This window comes from Phoxinus phoxinus (assembly GCF_949152265.1).
Source record: "Phoxinus phoxinus genome assembly, chromosome: 24".
Lineage (NCBI taxonomy): Eukaryota > Metazoa > Chordata > Actinopteri > Cypriniformes > Leuciscidae > Phoxinus > Phoxinus phoxinus.
This window is the reverse complement of record NC_136899.1, coordinates 11,070,630-11,089,834: the sequence shown is the minus strand read 5'-3', so window position 1 is coordinate 11,089,834 and position 19,205 is coordinate 11,070,630. Positions and strand designations below refer to the sequence as shown.

The following is a 19,205-nucleotide window of genomic DNA, read 5'->3' as shown; positions in this document are numbered from 1 at the left end:
TCTTCCTGTTAGACCTTTTCAGCAACACAGACAACAATGACCTTTACCTCAACTTTCCCTGACCTTCCAGTCTAGAAACAGAACATCATGGGAAAGTGAGACTAGCAAAAGTGGAACAGTACTTCTGTACTTACTCTGGAAAACTCAATTTGGCATCCCGCAGTCAGATTTCCATGGCAGAGCTGTACCATTCCACTCATCGGAGTATAAAGGCACGTTCTTTTTTTGGTGAGTAGAGAGATAATGAACAGTGAGGCAGTCATTAGGACAAAATATCTGATCATTTATGACCCTCTTATTCCATAATAGACTATCACATTGAATAACTATGATTTCTAAATAGACACTTGAACTGGTGAAGAAATTGCCTTCTCTCCACTTTTCCTATAAAATTCTGTGAACTCAAAGTAATGTGAGGTGCCATGGGATCACTTCATCCTAAAATCCCAATGCTACAGCTCTCTAAACTCTTCAATAATTAAATAAAACCCTTAAATATACATATAGAATTTAATTCCCACTGACACTGCTCCTGATAAAATATGTAGGAAGAGACTGAACTTGACCAGATATGAGGTGAAGGGAGAATCTGAGCAATGCTTTAGAATAACTGCGTTAGCTCTGTGCCATCAATTTGACAAATATATGTAACATCATAAGCCTTCAGATACTGTATAATTCAAGAAACAAGCCATGTGGTGAGCCAGAAGACAGGATTTGCACTTAACCGAGCAGTTGAAGATTGAAAGGTCAAGTTTTCCCACAAGAATAACCCTTCAGTTTCATTTCATAGCTGTCTCTTTGCTTTTAAAGTAAATCTGACAAGGAGCACAACTGCCATTCAACTAAAAAAAGAGCAAGATTATATATTGAGACATACTGAACACTGCATTAGATCACTGATACTTGAAAAACCAAGTAGATGAACAGTGAAATTCAAACTGGATGAGACTTGACTGGAAAGAATACTCTCACAACCTCTTCATTTATACATTGTACATACTTGAGTGACCCTTAAAAGGGCACAATTCCTCAGGAAATATCACCTTGGGTCTCAACAAAGCCATAGAGAATCCATCGCAATCAAGCAGTAAATCTAAAAAGAAATTGAGTCGGGATTTTCAAGTTAAGGTTTCCCAAAGTCATTTCCAACTCTCCTGCAATACTAAATGGGTCACAAAAAATATATAAAAAGCATTATTAAAAAAAATCATAAGGTACAAGTAGACAAGTTTCATCAGAGAGAAGGCTAAAAGTACATCTTAATGTATTGGTTCGGATGGTACAGTGCTAATTACGCAAAGCTTAAAAGCTGGCTGTCAAGTTTATGATTAATAGGGGAGACTGGGGCTAGTTGTCACACTTTTTACTCCACTGAATACTTTTCTATTATTAAAAGTCAATTTCAAAGTCTTTGCTATCTTGAACATTTCAACCGTTTTTGCTTATAAAAACACATAATTTAATTGATGTAATTAATTTATGATGTAATTGATTTTTGTCTCAAAACCTCTGAGATAAAGCCCTTGTGAAGAGTGGAAGCTGGGTTGGGATAAAAGTGAAGTCTAAATCAAGTGCAGGGACTAGCAATGGAAAGTAGTCCAGGAGCTCAAACTTTTTTAATGACCTCTCCTGGCTCTTCGGAAAAGGTAATTGGCTAAAACGTGGGGAGGAACCACCTGCTGGGAAAGTGTCGCTCTGCTTTTAAATGGAAATGCATCTTGCTGTCACTCATACGAGCACACACACCGGGTTGATGTTCAAAGGTGAAAGCAGATTGCCAAACATACCGTAGGTTTCAAAAATATGGGATCAAACTGAAAATGTAAATCTGGAAATAATCATTATAAAGTTATATTAATAAAAAATTCATGTTTCAGAGGACCTATTATCCCCTTTTACAAAATCTTGATTTTGTTTTTGGGGTCTACTAGAATTGGTTTTCATGCTTTCATGAATGGTTAAAAAACAACAACTTATTTTTCACATATTTTATATTATTGCAGCACCTCTCTTCCCAGTCTGACAGTAACGCTCTGGGGGTATAGATTGTACCGATTGTCAGTTTGCTTATTTTGCTCAAGATAAAGATTTATTAAGTCCACTTCATGCAAACAAGAAACTATGTTCATAAGTAACTACAGGTTGTGAGCTTTCGTTCCAACCACACAACTTTGCTATGCTGTGAATGTTCATTGGAACTATGGTTTCAGGAAACACAGACTTTTTAAACTATGCTGATATCGACAGAAATTGCAACCATAGTTGGCTAACAATGCTTTTGGGAAACACTTAAACAATGCTTGGGAAACAATGCTTTTGGGAAACCCATTTATTTTCTCTATTATTATCTCTATGAAGCCTCTCCTTCCGAAAAGAACAATATGTTCTAATTGTTCTGCTGGACCAGTGTGTAGTGATTGATTGGTTGGCGGACCAGTGTGTTGTGATTGGTCAACCGATTTGAGTATGTTTGGTAAATGTCACACCCCTTACCATAATTGCAAGTTTCAACATGCTACTAACCCAACTCAACCAGGCCTTGCCCCTTTTTTTGGGTTTTGTCTTGGGCAGGAATTATTTAAATGAGGAATATTGTGAAGAAATCTCATGAGTAAAATCAAGGTTTATCAGGGATGTCATAAACAGTGCTTACTGATATAGAGAATAACTCCCTTTGGAGTGACTTTGTGCTTTGCAGTCCTTTTTAATGCTCAAACAACAGCATTACACACTAAAGAGGTTAAAAATGTAAAAAGTATAATAGGTCCTCTTCAATGCTGATTATATAATTTGCATTGAAAAAAAAAAAAAGTCAGACTTTTGAGCCTCACTGTTTCTGTATCTGGGGAAAAATAGCTTTAGTAAGTAACATTGCAAACCATTGTTTCTCTCTTTGATTTCCAATTTCTGCTGCTTGCATCTAACCAAAGATTTCTCACTTTAACACATTCTCACTCCAACTCACTCTCCCTTAAAGGGTTAGTTCACCCAAAAATAAAAAATCTGTTATTAATTACTCACCCTCATGTCATTCCAAACCCATAAGACATTCGAAACGCAAATGAAGATATTTTTGGATGAAATCTGAGAGCTTTCTGTCCCTCCATTGACAGTAACGTCATTGCAACTTTCAAGGCCCAGAAAGGTAAAAACATTGAAATAGTCCATGTAACTACAGTGATTCAACCTTAATATTATGAAGCGACGAGAATAATTTTTGTGCGCAAACCCTTATACTTTTTGTGCGCGGTCTTACGGGTTTGGGTGAGTAATTACTGGTAATTTTAATTTTTGAGTGAACTAATCCTTTAAGTCTTTAAAAGAATATCCTGTCCTGTTGCTCTTTTACACCTACATCTCAGTACTAGATTTTACATGGTCAACTTTGAAACTTTGTATTGCTCCACTTATGTTATTGTCTCCTTGAGAATTGCTTGTGGCAGCATTCCTTATTTGTAAAAAGGTCTACCAAATGAATATATGTTACAGTACTCACTTTTTAAAAATGCATGCATACATCCTTAATTAGACCATAAAACAACAATTAAAATGGATTGTTACGACCCTGGAACCTGATTGGTCAATACAGCATTTTAGCAGTGCTAAAATATACACAGACATAACATTAAACTGCACTATAAAAGCAATAAGGCACTTTAGGCTGTGTTATGTTGTGCATATAGTCACAGCTAAAAGGTTTACAGGCACTCTGCTGTGCATTTATTGGAAAGTTAAAAATACATAATGAATAGGAATGTAAAGATTGGCAAAAACAAAAGGTTTGTGGTTTAAAGAAAAAAAGTTTATAACTTAACATAAGGGCAAAATGTTAATGTTGATAATACATATTATTATGCAATACCATTATTGTATGAAAGAGAGGGAAAAAAATGCAGCATTTTCCAATATTAAATGTGTAACTCGTCAGAAAAATATACGCTGAGCAAAACAGCAGGTGGTCATTTTTCAGGGCTTGAAAAAGTGAGAATCTGAGCACGTGCTGCTCTTTAAAAAAGATAAGTTCACCATTATTTATGCTCCTTCGAAGTGAAATGGTTCATTTGATGCAGCAGACGACAAATTTAAAATCCATAAGAGAACTGAGATGAGCAATGTCAATTTTAAAAGGTTTGCTGTGTCACTCACAGTAGCACTTTTAGTCTGATAATTTCCATGGCAAGAGCATGTGCATCAGAAACCAGCTTTATATTCATGAGACCACATACTCAGAAACCAAAGGCCTAAGTATGCTCTGATGTAGGGGTTCTTTTGTTCATTCTTTTGTTGTTGTTGTTGCCTGAAGTCCTTCAATCATTTCAATCACCTTCTCTGCACTGAAGCACTCTATTTTTAAAGTCCTGCAAACGTTCACTGGCTATTGCCTCCCGCAGCGCTTTGAAAAAGCCTAGGTAATGTGCCATGTTGTGCAGCATGAGTAAAACACCACCAAGCAGCTCGTTGGTCACCAGTAAATGATGAACATATGCTCTCATGTGCTTTTTACAGCAGTAGCAGCCACAGCCCTCCACAAGTGGGCGGAAATCATCTTGATACCTGAAAGTCAAACACAGTGTTATGGAGATCATTTTCACACCAGGGAATCTGTACGTTTAGGGATTTTAAAGGATAAAAATATATTTAAGGACAAATCTGCAATTAAAAAAAAAAGAAAAAAAAAGGGTTTTATAAGGCAGTGGGTGTGGGGGTTGGAAAATCCTTTTGTTAAATATCCTTCATCGCTCCTTTGACCACTAATCTGATCTGACTCTAGTGATAGGAGCAATATTATGGAAATGCCCTCAGAAGCGAGAATGAATTACTGACATATAAAATGTATTAATCCTCATATACAAGCTGAGGAGATTGAGATCATGAAAGAAAGCATTAGTGGCCTCATCTGATATGAGCAATGAAAACATGCATAGCTGTATGAGGGGTGAAAGAGTATGTCCTTGTCTCCCTTCACACACACACACACACACACACACGCACCTTTTATCTTTGAGGTTCATTTCGAAAGGCGTCATATTTGTTCCTCCATTTCCATTCAGCTTCTTGACAGCAGGCATCTCTCCATTGAGTTCCAGCACTGAGTCAAACATGTACACATGATTAAACATTCATCACAAGGCAAAACCCATTACATATGCATTTCATGACCAGATAATGAAAGTGGTGCATTTTTCATGTCTAGTGTGTACATGACAAGGAAACGTAATTTTCAAATTTAATGAAATTCTGGTAGTCTACAGGCAGTGGCGTTTCTATTAAAAGAACACCAGGTCTCATTCACTAATAATTGCATAATCACAAAAGGTTTCAACTAAATTCACAACAAGTATTTTATTCTTAACCTCATTCTAATGTTAATCAATTTGTTGTATTCAAAATGAGCTGTTTGTAATTTACATAAAACACGCCCAAAAGTATCCATATAAATGCTTTCCGCACAACCACTCTCTAAAGACATGCTCTTGCCCAAGCAATGCCAAGTGTGTCATCCTCAAAACCAGTTCAAACTAAATAAACACCTTTTATAAAGACCAAGATTCCAGACCTCTCTGCTCTAGTATAAAGCATATTTTCTTAAAATTTTATAGATTTTCATAATAAATATTTCATTATACATGTATTCAATAAAATAGTAGTTCAACATGTTTATAAGGCCACCCAGAATAGTTTCAGTTGTTCCTATACTTTTTTGTAAATTAAGAATAAATTTATGAGTAAGGAAATAAAGAATGAAAGATTAATCAAAGCATTTATATGCCGATTTCACACACAAATTTGTACATATGCATGGTTAGTGAATGAAACATTGAAGGCCTTTCTCTCTTAAATTCTAGTGAAAAAAAAGAAAGAAATATATATATTTTTTACAATATAATAAAAAAATATTATAGATTACATCATCATGAAATCACCATGAATTCCAACAATTAATTTTTTTAAATGGAATATTGCAGTATTTATTATAAATTATTTATTCGTGCACATAATTATTGTTTTTAATTAATGTGCCCTCCAAATTTCATCAAAATAAGTTCCCCTTGCTTCCTCTTGCAGAGACATCTTTTCTCTGATGACACGTTTATGAATGACAACCTGTCACTTACATGACATCACAGAAATAGTAAACCACAATCATCCAATCAATTCCCATTGGACAAAATCAAGTCTGTCCCGCCCTACATTTTTTCTTGTTCGAGAAGTCGTTTCACTCGGATATGTCACTCATTAGGGAATAAAAGACTATTGCAACTTCAGTTTCATGCTGACTTAAAAAAAAAAAAAAAAAAAAAAAACTTACAGCATATCTAAAACCATATGGCTATAGTCATGTGATCTCAACATGGCAGCCTTCATAAGGCTCCATGTTTTTAATAGGCTATTAATATGACCAGAATGTGAGTGATTTTAACCATTTATTTAACCATAAGATAAAAAAAAAAGAAAAATCAGAAATACTATAGTGCAACTAAAATTACTGAGTGCACGTTTAATTGTATATAACCATAGATGCCTTTCATATTCTATGTACAAATAAAATAATTCAAAATTTGCATGAAATATGTACAGTGATGTATATGCAAAAAATGTACTGACGAAGAGAAACCAGTAAAAAGAGAAGAAAATAAGGGAGTAAAGACACATGGAGAGAGAAAGAAGAGGGTGCGAAAGACAAGAATGGTGTGGATTAAAACTTGTGACCTGCAGTGACAGAAGGTGGCAGATCAGGGTGAGGTTATGGACAGTCCCCCTGCAGAGCTCTCTAATTGGCTGAGAGGATATCTCTTTCTTTCTTCCCTCTGCAAGTGCCTGTCCCGAACTCTATTACCATCCTAACACATCGATTAGCTTCTTCTTAGAACAGACTGCTGCACACCTAACAGCCCAAATCAATTATTTATGCCCTATAGTGAATTTTTTATGTCTCTTTATGTGATCCAGATACTTGAAGACATACACTTGCAATTCTCACAGAATATGCTTTTAAAAGTAAAAAAGCAACACCAAATTGTGAGAAACCATGATAAGGTTTGACTTCATACAGAGAAGGTTTGACTCCTGCTGTCAGTGAAGATGGCAAGACGGATTCCCAGTGCTCCGGTTCTGTTAGAAGCGAGCCAATTATTTAATTTGACTGGGGCCTGAACAAACACACTCTGTCTCCAAGACTTTATTCTCTTAAATCAAACTTAATTATCTGAAACAGCTAGCAGAGGCACAGCTCCACTTCCACCAAGCCATACTGTGAAAAACAGCCTCACATGCAGCGCATAGTTCCTGCTGACACTGATCTGGTAGCAAACACTTGAAATATGACTTTATTCATTCATATTATTGTGCTAAACAGCTCGTTTTTTATATCACAAGATGAATCTGAAACGGTCTTTTCTTAAAATTAAAGTTTCAGTGTTAAAATACTTTCTATTATAGCGGTTTAATACGACATACAAAGGCAACATGCAATAACTATGGCACTGTTGAAACTGAAAGTTCTCAATGTTCTCTACACAGAAGCTGTTTAACCCTGTAAAGCCTGACATTTAAATAATCAGAAAATGGAACAGTTTATTGAACCTTTAGACAAAAAAAAATTAATAATAAAAAGATTTGCATGCGTTTTTTGAAAAGTGTATTTAATTTTTTTTTTTTGATAGATCAGGCTTTTATGGCTCATTTAGTATGTATGATACAGTGAGAATATTGATCTCATACTCGACGATGAAAAAAACACCTTAATTTTATTCAGAAGCCCAAACTAAATGCAATGTGGTGCAGTTGTTGACATTTACATGGCGAACATGTAAGATGAAGTTGCTTCAGTCCAGTAAGTGTTCATCTTGAAATATTACTAACAACATTAAAGTTATATTACGTTTAGTTTATAAAAATAACTAAAGATTCCCCATCAAGATGAAAAATGTACAAAAACCTGAAGTTGGACGTTTTTTTTTTTTATTATACTAAGAAGGCCTTTTACTTGCTAAAAAATAATAAACTATCAATCAGATGCCGGTAGGCATGTAAGGTCTTTCATCAAAGTTTTGATCATGGTGATATAGAGGCCTTAGAAATGTGTGTATGTGCCTGTAGGAAGCCTGTAATATCTTTTGAATAGTGTAACTATGGGCCTCTGCACACACCTGTAGGAGCTGATGTACCTGCCGTCTCAGGGTCGGGATCAATGGTGTAGTCGAAGGAGAGCGCACAACCCCGCTCTGTCACCTGGAAGGGGAAGAAGCTCTCAAACAGGTCGACTCCTGCTTCAGCACAGCTGATGACCTCATCAGGACGGCCAATCCCCAACACCAACCTGAAATAAATGGCAAAAGTTTTGACGGAAAACCTTTTTTTTTTTCAGGCTTAAAGTACAATATATCAGTCAAATACAATGCTTTTTTTTTTTTGCCTTAATGAGAGTTATTATTAATAAAAGGTTAAATCTAAATGTTAATTAAAGGTCATAGTTGTCTCTGCATGTTCAGCTGAGATAGGAAAAGGTATTTAAACATTGAATAGATTACACTCTTCAGAAGTAATACGTAGTTCTAAAGCTTTGGATCTTTCTATTGGTTAGTGAACACTTTTCTCAGTGTTCCTCAGAAAGACAGATTAAAGTAATAAATCAAAGCAAAGTTCAGCCTAGGGTAAATCATTAAGTATTAATACAAAACATAAAGGTTCAACAGAGATCCAAAAGCTATCTCATAAAAGTATAGAAAAACTTTTATTGAAAAAGGACAATAAAAAAAAAAACCAGTTCATTGGTTAAATTGAGAGTTTGGATAGTTGAAAAACAAATGAGGACCACAAGCACATTTTCAAAAAAAACTAAAAGATAATTACATGTTTGGGGTCAGTTATTTATTTATTTTTTGCTTTTGAAAGAAGTCTCTTAAATTCAGGCTGTATTTATTTGATAAAAAATACAGTAATATTGTGAAATATTATTAGAATTAAAAATTCTATATTCTAAATATTTTAAAGTAAAATTTATTGTGATGGCAAAGCTGAATTTTCAGCATCATTACTCCAGTCTTCAGTGTCACACGATCCTTCAGAAATCATTCTAATATGCTTATTATTATTAATGCTGAAAACAGTCGTGCTGTTTAATATTTTTGAGGAAATCACAATTTTTTTCTTTGATTAATAAAAAGTTTAAATGAAACAGCATTGATTTAAAAAAAAAAATTTACATTATAAATGCCTATATTATAACTTTTGCTTATTTTAATGCTGAATTAATTAATAACTATTAATTTCTTTAAAAAAATAAGTTCACACTTTTTAATATATATATATATAACAGCATATATACTGCAGCACAGAAACATCTTGTCCTGCTCTAAATCTAAATTATGTATCCTGTCCTCCAGCCTTTGTGCCTCACAACCTTCTCCAGCTCCAGTTTTTTGTGACCCGAGATACACCCCAGGGAAATGTCGGTTTCTAACAAGACTGTAAAGCCCAGTGGGAAGCAGCCCTCTTAAGACCCCGCTGAGTCCAAGGACGCTTCCAGATCCACACTGCTTTACTTCCTGCCATTGTCTTGCTGTTTCTGTGTGATTCTGTAACCTCCCAGTCAATCTCCAAGAGAGGGAGATCAGAGAAATCAATCATTACAACACTAGGAATTTAAGATGAAGTTTCTTCCTGAACTATTTCTAACCCTAGCACTTCCATCACTCCAAAAGGGATGAGGTGGTTGCTATGGGCTCCTGGTGGGATGGAGTGTTGCTATGGCTGCTGAGAATCGAGGTGCATAATCAGAGAATGATAAGATGGGGACGATTTATCCTCTCAATCTCCAGCTGATGAAATGTCTGAGCCCGCGAGGCAGAAATTTAAATAGACTCCTTTTTTACCTGGGTTTTTCTTGGGGAAGTTCTGCAGATGTTGCTCTAATCAGCTGAGCCCTCACATCCTGGTCCATGGCAGCAGAATGAAATCCATCCAGCACAAACCCGCCCACAGGACGCTTGGCAGTCTCTCGTGCCGACCGGAGCCTCTCCTCCATAATGTCTCCACCCTCCACAACCCCAAATATCTCTGCCTGTTTTAATTCCTGTGGACAAAGACAGTATGTTTGCAAATAGTTTATATTTTAGTTTTATTATAGTTGAATTAATTAGCTTTTATTTTTATATTTTTTATTTTATATCTTTTTTCTTTTTTTTTTAGTTATGATCATTTCAGTTTACTTTTTAGTCATATGATTTTGTCATTTTATTAGTTTTTTTTAATACTGCTATTTAAGTATTTTTTTTCACATTTAGTCTTTACATTTTTATTTATTTATAGTTAACAATTTTATGAGTTCAACAAACTTATTTCAGTTTATTATTATTTGTTAGTTTAATTTTTCAACATATCAATTTTTTATTTCAGATTCATTTTAATTAACAGAAATGTTTTTATTAGTTTTAGTTACATTATATACACACACACACACACACACACACACACACACACACACACACACACACAATAAGAAAATATAATAAAATGTATACGTGTACATCCTTACTTTTTACTTTCCACTACAAACTAAAGTGATTGAGACGAACCATGAACCCCAAATAATAAGAACATATATATATATATATATATATATATATATATATATAATATAAATTATGTATATACATTATTACTATTTATGTAATAAAATGCCGTTGCATGTTATTGCGAGGCCATTTAGTAGGGGTGTGCATTGGCACTGCCCTCACAATTCGATTCGATTACGATTCACCAGGTAACGATTCGATTCAATTCGATTCTACGATGCATTGTGATGCATCAAAATTTTACTGCACACAACAAGGCACATTTTTCATCAGTCATGAGGCAATACAAGCAGTCATATATTGAACAACAGATTTTATTGGCTGCTATGTGTGTATTATCGCTCTCCTGTATCTTCGACATAAATGTCATTAAACAAAATAAAATTGAATGGTACAGGGTATTGTATATGGCATCTCCCAGTCTATTAGTCGATTATTGGTCGATACGTTCTGGCTTGACCAAAATTCTGATTTTTTTGCCGTGTTCATTTCATCAGTTTTGCCGCGTTCATTTCATCAGTTTTGCCGCGTTCATTTCATCAGGTGGAAAGCACTAATTGCTAATGGGGGTGTTTTCAGAGCACCCCTGTTTCACAGGTAACAGTCTGTCTTCAGAACACCCCCCTTGGTTTCACTTCTTTTGGATTAGCCCAACCCACCGGAGAAGAGAGACAGATTGAGGAAAGTAGGCTACTAGAAGGTTTGCTGAATATTATTTATTTAATTGAGAGCGTTTAATTCAGAGTCAGTCCTCCTCAACCATGTCAACAAAGACATCGGCAGTGTAGCAGCATTTTTTTTTTTTAGAAGACGGGAAATAATTATTGGAGCCCAATGCGCAGTGCCCACTGTTTGTATTAGTTTTGAGCCTATGCTTTATTTTTCAGTTATGCACTTTATTTTGTTTTTGCTCTTGATCTGGTTTGTTTAATAAAAAATTTTTTTAAATTAAAATGGACGTGCCTTTTGTGTTTAAAAGTAAAAGCTTTATGTTAATAGTCTATTCGTGTCTCAGCCGCGAAGCTGCGCTCCTGTGTTAAGCCTCATCTTGTCTAGTTTCCCCATTAACTTCGTAGAATCCGAAATGTGCCCAGATGTCCGCTTTTCCAAGCTTTGCGTGCGTTTTTAATTACCCGTCTATCGCGGTCGTCTCCCTCCGCCTCAGCCGTCTTGGTTGTTGTTGTTGTTATGCCCACGGAAGTAATCGAAACTTCACAACTTTATTGTCCAACTCAAGGCCAGAAAATAAACAGTGACATAATCGATTATGGCACTTTGCCGCATCGATGCTGAATCGTACATGCCCCGCATTGCGATGCATCGCTGAATCGATTATTGTTGACACCACTACCATTTAGACTAACATTGACCCTAAAATGGAGTTCCCCACGATTGTAATATAAAGTCAAATTTTAAATCATTTTGTAAAGTTTCTCTTGTCTGACTTAATTCTGTGGTTCTTTCTGAAACACTAAAGTTGAGCCCTGAACAGTATAGAATATGACGGATGTGGCATTTGCCAGTTTCATTGGAAATGTATCCTGCAGTCCCTGACAGGTATTCAGAACTCAGTCTGTGTTTTTGTGTACTGACCTGTGATTTCTGGTGCAACACCAGACATTCATCCAGATGGGCCAGAGTCCTGTCCACTGCTTTACGGACTCTCTTGCGAGAAGTATTGGCCTGCCAGGTTTCTCCGTCCGCCATGCTCTGATAGCAGTCCGGCTGAATAGCTGCCTGAATCGCCATGAACCGATCCGCCGTCAGCTCTATCCTTCCACCGCTGCCCCACACCGACACTGTCTGTTAAATCACAAACAAACCATTAAATCCCTGCCAATTAACAATAAAGGGATGGCATAGCTTTAGAGGACACAAAAGCTCCCTCTCTAAGCCAAAATGGAGCAGTTGAAAACCAATTACATTTTACTAAATTGCCCTTTTAGACTACTTGTAATGATTTAATGGAATTTCAGTCCATCTCAGTGACAAAAGAGGTTGAAAACAATCATTCGACATAGTTCTCTAACCTTGTTGGTGACGTGACCGGCAGGGCTGGTGTTAGCAGAATCATGCAGAGAGCTGAAAAGCACAGTATCATGAAGACCTGCGCAAGAAAACCACGTCAGAGTAATGGCAGATCAGATTTCTATTGTAACCAGCATACCTCAAAAACTACTTCAAATCAAAACATATGTCATGCATCTTAAATTAACCTAAAACGTTTTAACAGAAGTTTCAAAGACTGCAATCTCAAAGATATAAATAGTGGCAACACGCAACATATGACGAACTGCAAAATCCACTTTTGTTATTCATCCATCTAAATCCTCAGAAGTGATTGACTGCATGAGAACAGTCCAATGCAATCAGGCAGAACACTTGTTCATTTTGGCAACACTGTTTACTGGCGAAATAAACAACCAAGAGCTCAACTCATTATTCTGAAGATATAAAAATGCATTTATATGGAGATTAGGACAAATTGGGGCAAACGTGTACATTTGCAGAGCTTGTACAAACTAATTGGCAACTGTAGATAAGGTGAACGTGCACATGTACGAAAGGAACATGAGGAGGAATCTGAATTCGGTGGTACTGTGTGGAAATGAAGGAGGTGAACTTTGGTGACCAACATTATCATGTAGACCAATTTTCTTTTTGTAATTATCCAAATGGAGCACTTGCAGCCGCCTCAAGTCAGCCTTTGAAATGTCTTCACGGTCACACATCTTAATATTGTGAACACAATTACCTTTCTCATTTCTGGTTGGATTGCAGAAGGCAGTGACTGAAACAGTGCCCTTCTTTTCGTTACGGTTGCAAAATGAAAACTGAAAAGTCATTTTTCAAAAATGCAAAAAGGTATGCAACCAAGCATGAATGTATAATTATTTCTAAACAGTCACTTAGTAGTCAGTGAGAAGAAGAGAATCTGAAAACATGTTTTCAGAACTAAAAAATTAAGACAACACACACTGGGGAATTTTGTTGGGTAGAAAGCTACAATAATATAAAAAAATATATATATATTTTATTATACAATGACTTTTTTGGGGGGATAGAAGGTGTAATTTCTGGATCACTAATGGCACCAAATGGAATTGCAATCTGTTTGAGCAATAGATGTGTGCTTAAAACCTGCTTAAAGTGTATTTTTGCAATATTGCTATATGTGCTGAAATTACACATTTCACCTTCAAGAGGAATTCAACCATAACTCAACTTCTAGTACTGCAAGTAAAAGAGATTTAATTGAATTGAATAAAATATTTTTGTATAAAGTCTTTACTCACCATTAAAATAAGTTTTTATATTTTTTCCTTACCTATTGGGACATATATCTGAGTGAAATGGCTTCTCAAACAATAAAAAATGTAGGGCGGGACTTAGTTTTGTCCATTGGGAATTGATTGGATTGTTGAGGTTTGCTATTGCTGCCATGTGAGTGACATGTTGTCCCGCACTCTTTGACTTTTCAATGATCTTGAACAAACTTCTAAAGTGACAGTATAGGTGCTTCTCAATCAGAAGGCCGCGTCCTAGTAAGGCTGCATAACTCCGCTTTCACATCCTTAAGCTCTGTCAAAGTCTTCTTAATTTAAAGGATCCTTTGAAGGCAGTCTTCATTTCTCATCCTTCATTCGGCCTGTTTTGAAGGATGCATCAAGCGTATACTTTGCATCCTCCAATCACCCACAATCCTTTGCACACATTCCAATTCACAAAAGAAAACTAGGAGAAAATTAATCAGCACTAAGCTTGTCCAATTCCACTATGTAATGCAAGACAAAAAAAAATATTCTGAAGATAAAAGGCATCACATTTTATTTTGTTGTAAGTTAATCACATAATGCTAAACTGTGCGCACTGTAAACCACTGGGAGACCAGAGATGATTTTCATTACCTGTACTACATTAACAGAAAAGTAATTAACAAAGGTTTTTAATATAAAGTATTTTGTTCAAATTATAATATTTTTGTGTCGTGACAGTGAGCGGTCAGAACATGTGTGACGTAGCCATGCGCACACTTACTAGACAGTTTAATGTTGAGGAGGACTCGACTACAAGCCTCAGAAGGACCAGACTAGGAAGAACGTCGCCTCACTAGGATGCAGCCTTCCGTTTGGGAAGCACCTGATGATTCTCGAGTAGAATCTGCAATGGCATTTATCTCAATTGCAGTTGCTAGACCCACTTAAAGTTTGTGATTTGAAATATGCCATCTTTGGCCCCAAACTATTTATCAACAACTATCTTCAGCTAAAGGGGTGGTTGATTATGATTTCAACAAACGGCTGGTAGGGACTACTTGACATTCCTCCCGGGTTAGTGACATCCCAAACCCTAAAATTGACATAAACCCCGCCCCCGGGAATGCGATTTATAGATTATCATGATAGAATATGCAAACCAATGACAAGAAGATAACTACACATAAGCTACATAAATTCATCAACTAACCATTTAAATGTTGTCTACATGTTGTCACTTCTTGAGTCTCTCCATCATTGTCTGACTGAGGTCTGAACATAAAAGGCTAAAAGTTTTTGAAATTTTCAGTACATGTCTGTGTGAGTGCAAGCTGTTGAAGCTCCGCCCTCTGTGCCGGGAGCAGCAGCTCATTTACATTTAAAAACACACAAAACTACTGTTTTTGCTTTCCTCAAAAAGTGACAATTTTAACATGCTATATAAAAATATCTATGGGGTATTTTGAGCTTAAACCCCACATAAACACTCTGGGGACAACAAAGACTTATTTTACATATTGTGAGAAGGGCATTATACCACTCTTTTAAAAAATAGCCGACAGGAATAAGAGGTCCATTTCACACTTTAAGGGGCCATTAAATAAATCTGTACTTATAATGAAATATTAGTGATATATATGTTGCTTAGTGCTGTGATATTTCATTATTTATTTCATATACACATGTAGCAGGTTTTAATAGTCATCAAGGTAAGAAGATGCTTTTAGAACCAGATGGCCATCAGGAACTAAAAGAGCCAAGATAAAGCAACCAAACATTGATCCCTTGGTCCACTCACCTTATAAATATGATATGTTTAAAGAAAGACATTATGATTGGTATATGATTGGTACCAGCACAAGCTGAGATAGTATTACAGCCACACTAACCTATGGAAGCTGGTTTCCACCACAGAATAAAAAAGTAAAGATAACTGTGACTTTTTAATCTAAAAATTCTGATTTTACATCTCACAATTACAACAAAAAAGTCAGAATTGCAAGAAATAAACTTGCAATTGCTAGTTATAAAGTTTGAATTGCGACATAAAAATCACAATTGAGGGAAAAAATTTTTTTGTGAGAAATAAACTTGCAATTGTGAGAAAAAAGTAAAAAAACGCCAGATAGTCACAATTACCTTTTTTTTATTATCATGTGACGTAAACAAGCTTCCATACAACCTACCATTTTAAACCAAAAAAAGCAAGTAACAAAAAGAGTGAACTTCTAACCTGCAAACTTTCTGACACCCTCTTTGAATTCCTCCAGAACCTCTTGATGTTCAGCACTGAAAAAGAAAAAGGGCTGAAGAACTGTGCAGAAAATTTTCAGAGAAAAAAATCACACTTATTCAGTGTGAAAAATATTTGCAGAACTTAAAGCAATATTCTTCCAAATAGCAATTTAACAATAATATTTTTTTTCTATAATACAGTGCCTTTTAGAAACTCAAAGTCACTTAACAGATGGCAAGAAAAAAAATCATTACTCTCATACTTCCATCCACTATGAAAATTCAAGATTTCACAACATTAAACCGAACCCAGATCTGTCAGCAAAATATGCCATTTTTACAGACTGACATGTTTAGTAAAAAAAAGTAAACTATTTGCCAAATATTTAGTGAATCCCTGACCCTGAATGTATAACTACAATCTTACAGGCAATCCACAGACACTTGTGTGACTGAAGGCAGGTCTCTTAAAGTGTGTAATGTGTCCTGGGTCAGATGGGGAACAGTTGCACAGCGAGTATACAGGAGACAGCCGGGCAACTCTAGTGAGTGCTGCCCTGATTTCCCCAATCCAGTCAAAACCCCCAAGCGACATCCCTGTACCACTCGTGACAGTTGCAGTTTCATCCCACTTGTGGAGCTGTAGCTTCCTAATGTGAAGGTTTCTCAGATCTAAAGAGAGAAGAAATGACAGCTCGTTAACTGCAGAAACAATACGTTCATCCTCCTTATTTTCCAGGGGCCGTATTCACAAAGAATTTTAAGGCTAAAAGTAGCTCCTAACAGGCGAATTTAGGAGCAACTCCTAAAAATAATGGGCGTGTCACTTCTAACTTTAGGACTCCTAATTTTTTTCACTAAGAGTAATTCACGAAGCATTTTAGCCCTAAAAGTAGCACCTAAGTCTGGGACAGCTTAAAAGAAGTCGAGAGGACTCCTAACTCACTAAGACCTATTCACAAAGGATCTTAAAATCGCCGCGCGACACAGTGTGTTGGAGACAGCCAATGACACGGAGTTATTACAAAGACACCGCCTTAACCTTGAGGGAATACTGATTGTTGTGGATCTTGTGAGGGATGCAATAACAGCGCCAACTAATCGCAACAACCCAATCAGTGCCGAATTGAAATGTTTGATAACACTTCGCCACCTGGCAACGGGGAAAATGCAATTGTGTAATGCCGACGATCTAGCTATATCCCAGCCATCGGAAAGCAGATCCATCCACCAAACCATCAATGCACTCTGTAGACCCCATATTATTCGACAGTTCATACGTTTTCCTTTGGACATTCGCCAACTCCAAAGAAACAGAGCCAGCTTTATGGATATTGCCGGTGTGCCCGGAGTGGTCGCTGCTAGACGGGACACATTAAAATAATTGCACCACGTCAGGATGAGGACATGTTTGTGAATAGAAAGAAAACCCACAATACCCAATTGTGTTCGATGCAAACTTCACAATTCTCGATGTTGTATCCCAGTGCCGAATTTCCCTTTTATTATGTTTTTTTTTTTTTCAACACCAACTGGGCCAGCAGCAGTAACTGATCCTGCGTCCAATAGGGCTTTCTTTTCCGTTTTGGCGAGTTCATAATCCACCGTCATTCAACTATTACATTACTTAAATAGGAGCAATATTTCCTTGTTTTAAGTAGTCTATTTAGGCTAATAGGATGTCAATTAACCAAGCAAGTGTTAATGCAAGTGTCGTTTTTCATTATTAGGCAAGTGGCTGTTTTCATTACGGTATTAGGCTACCTTGATTTAATTTAATTTAATTCACAACTTTTCTCTCTCTCTCTCTCTCTGCCTTTTTAGAATTACACTTCACTGGGGCCTGCACACACATGTCTTTATATATGCATTTCGATGACATTATTATTATTATTTTGTGTAGGACACAGACATATTTAGTTGTCGTAATTCCATGATTTGGTGCGTCTGTGTTATGGTTCGCATGGTGACAGGGCATCTAACAACCAATCACCGTGATCATTGCGAGGAAGCTCGTGCATGATAATTGACGTCATCCATAGCAACGAAGACTCACTCTTAGTTTAGAAGTTGTCATTTTTCCTTACTAAGAGTAGGTCTGAAAGGCGTTGTGAATAACTTTTAAGAGAACACTCCTAGCTAAAATCTTTTAGTGCGATTTAGGAGTACTCCTAGTGGTAAGATAAAATTATTTGTGAATACGGCCCCAGAGGGATATAGTGCTTGATATGCAAATATGAGTAAAATATATTAGACAACACTGTCTAGTTTTCATACTTGAATGTAATTTCCAAAATAAATGTAAGCAAGTTGACAACACAGCGAGCACAGTTCGCCGCGACAGCTTGTTAGCATTGAATAAAAAAAATGTCATACGACAATACATAAAACGTTGTAACAGGCTCTCAAGCTTACCTATTTGCTCTTAGCTGCTTCAGAAACCAGGACATGTGAGAACTTCAAGTCGCAGAAATATTTCGTAGCGCTTTGACTTGCGTCTCACATTTACGACGTCATAACATTTCTACAGCACAGAGCTGTTCATTTGATTTAGATTTTTATACATATGACTGCATTATTCGATGGGTAATTTATTTAATGCAATTTCATTATTTGAGTACATTTTTCTAAGTCAAGTGAGCTTGTAAAACAGAACGCATTCAGATCAGGGTTAATATAGTTAACTAAAACTAAAATTAAAATTACAACCATTAAAAAAAGAAAGAAAATGATTGAAAGCAAACGTTAACTGAATGAAATTTAATTAAATTAGCTACAGTGGCCAAGGCAATTTTTTCATTTAACTTGTACTAAAAAACTCAAACTGAAATAAAATTAATAAAACTATAACTTATAGACATAAGACAGAAAAAAATGCAACAAAATTACTAAACCTTTGAATAAAGTTAAAATGTTAACGGAAAAATAAAAAATCATTCAAAATATAAACTATTATTGTGGACTTATAAGTAGCTTAATTTATTGATATGTTGTTTTTATAAATAATAAAATTGTACTTGTCATATATAAAGATGAAGATGAACATGTTTAAACATGATATTTATCTGGCCATAGTTGCTTAGTTGGGTCTGAAAAGAAAACAGACGTAACAACTGTCTCCATGGTTGCAAAG

The 19,205-nt window shown here is 36.0% G+C and overlaps 1 protein-coding gene across 6 annotated transcripts; it reads right to left on the bottom strand.

Moving 5' to 3' along the window:
* Positions 1 to 2,587: 2,587 nt before the first annotated feature.
* Positions 2,588 to 18,605, bottom strand: qtrt2 (queuine tRNA-ribosyltransferase accessory subunit 2). Of its 6 annotated transcripts, none has more exons than XR_013796283.1 (10): positions 18,488 to 18,605; positions 16,500 to 16,744; positions 16,071 to 16,126; positions 12,611 to 12,687; positions 12,174 to 12,383; positions 9,879 to 10,078; positions 8,154 to 8,323; positions 4,996 to 5,092; positions 3,546 to 4,557; positions 2,588 to 3,494 (listed from the first exon to the last, which is right to left on the bottom strand). XR_013796283.1 is itself a non-coding variant. In XM_079601321.1 (9 exons), exons 2-9 carry the CDS (start codon positions 16,697 to 16,699, stop codon positions 4,320 to 4,322), a joined length of 1,248 nt encoding a protein of 415 aa, XP_079457447.1. In that variant the 5' UTR covers positions 16,700 to 16,744; positions 18,350 to 18,495; the 3' UTR covers positions 3,546 to 4,319. The 6 variants fall into 6 exon arrangements, 4 of the variants coding, with proteins under 4 accessions (XP_079457447.1, XP_079457446.1, XP_079457449.1 ...); XR_013796284.1 differs by having other exon boundaries at positions 3,338 to 3,494; positions 8,172 to 8,323; XM_079601321.1 differs by lacking the exon at positions 2,588 to 3,494 and having other exon boundaries at positions 18,350 to 18,495.
* Between the last annotated feature and the right edge of the window lie 600 nt (positions 18,606 to 19,205).

Excerpts from the sequence above, each read along its gene's own strand:
- qtrt2 (XM_079601321.1), bottom strand. The coding sequence starts at position 16,699 with ATGAAACTGCAACTGTCACGAGTGGTACAGGGATGTCGCTTGGGGGTT. Across the intron at positions 16,127-16,499 it reads CAAGTGTCTGTGGATTGCCT|TGCTGAACATCAAGAGGTTC; the intron begins GTAAGATTGTAG and ends TTTCTTTTTCAG. Across the intron at positions 4,558-4,995 it reads ATGAACCTCAAAGATAAAAG|GTATCAAGATGATTTCCGCC; the intron begins GTGCGTGTGTGT and ends TTTGACTTTCAG.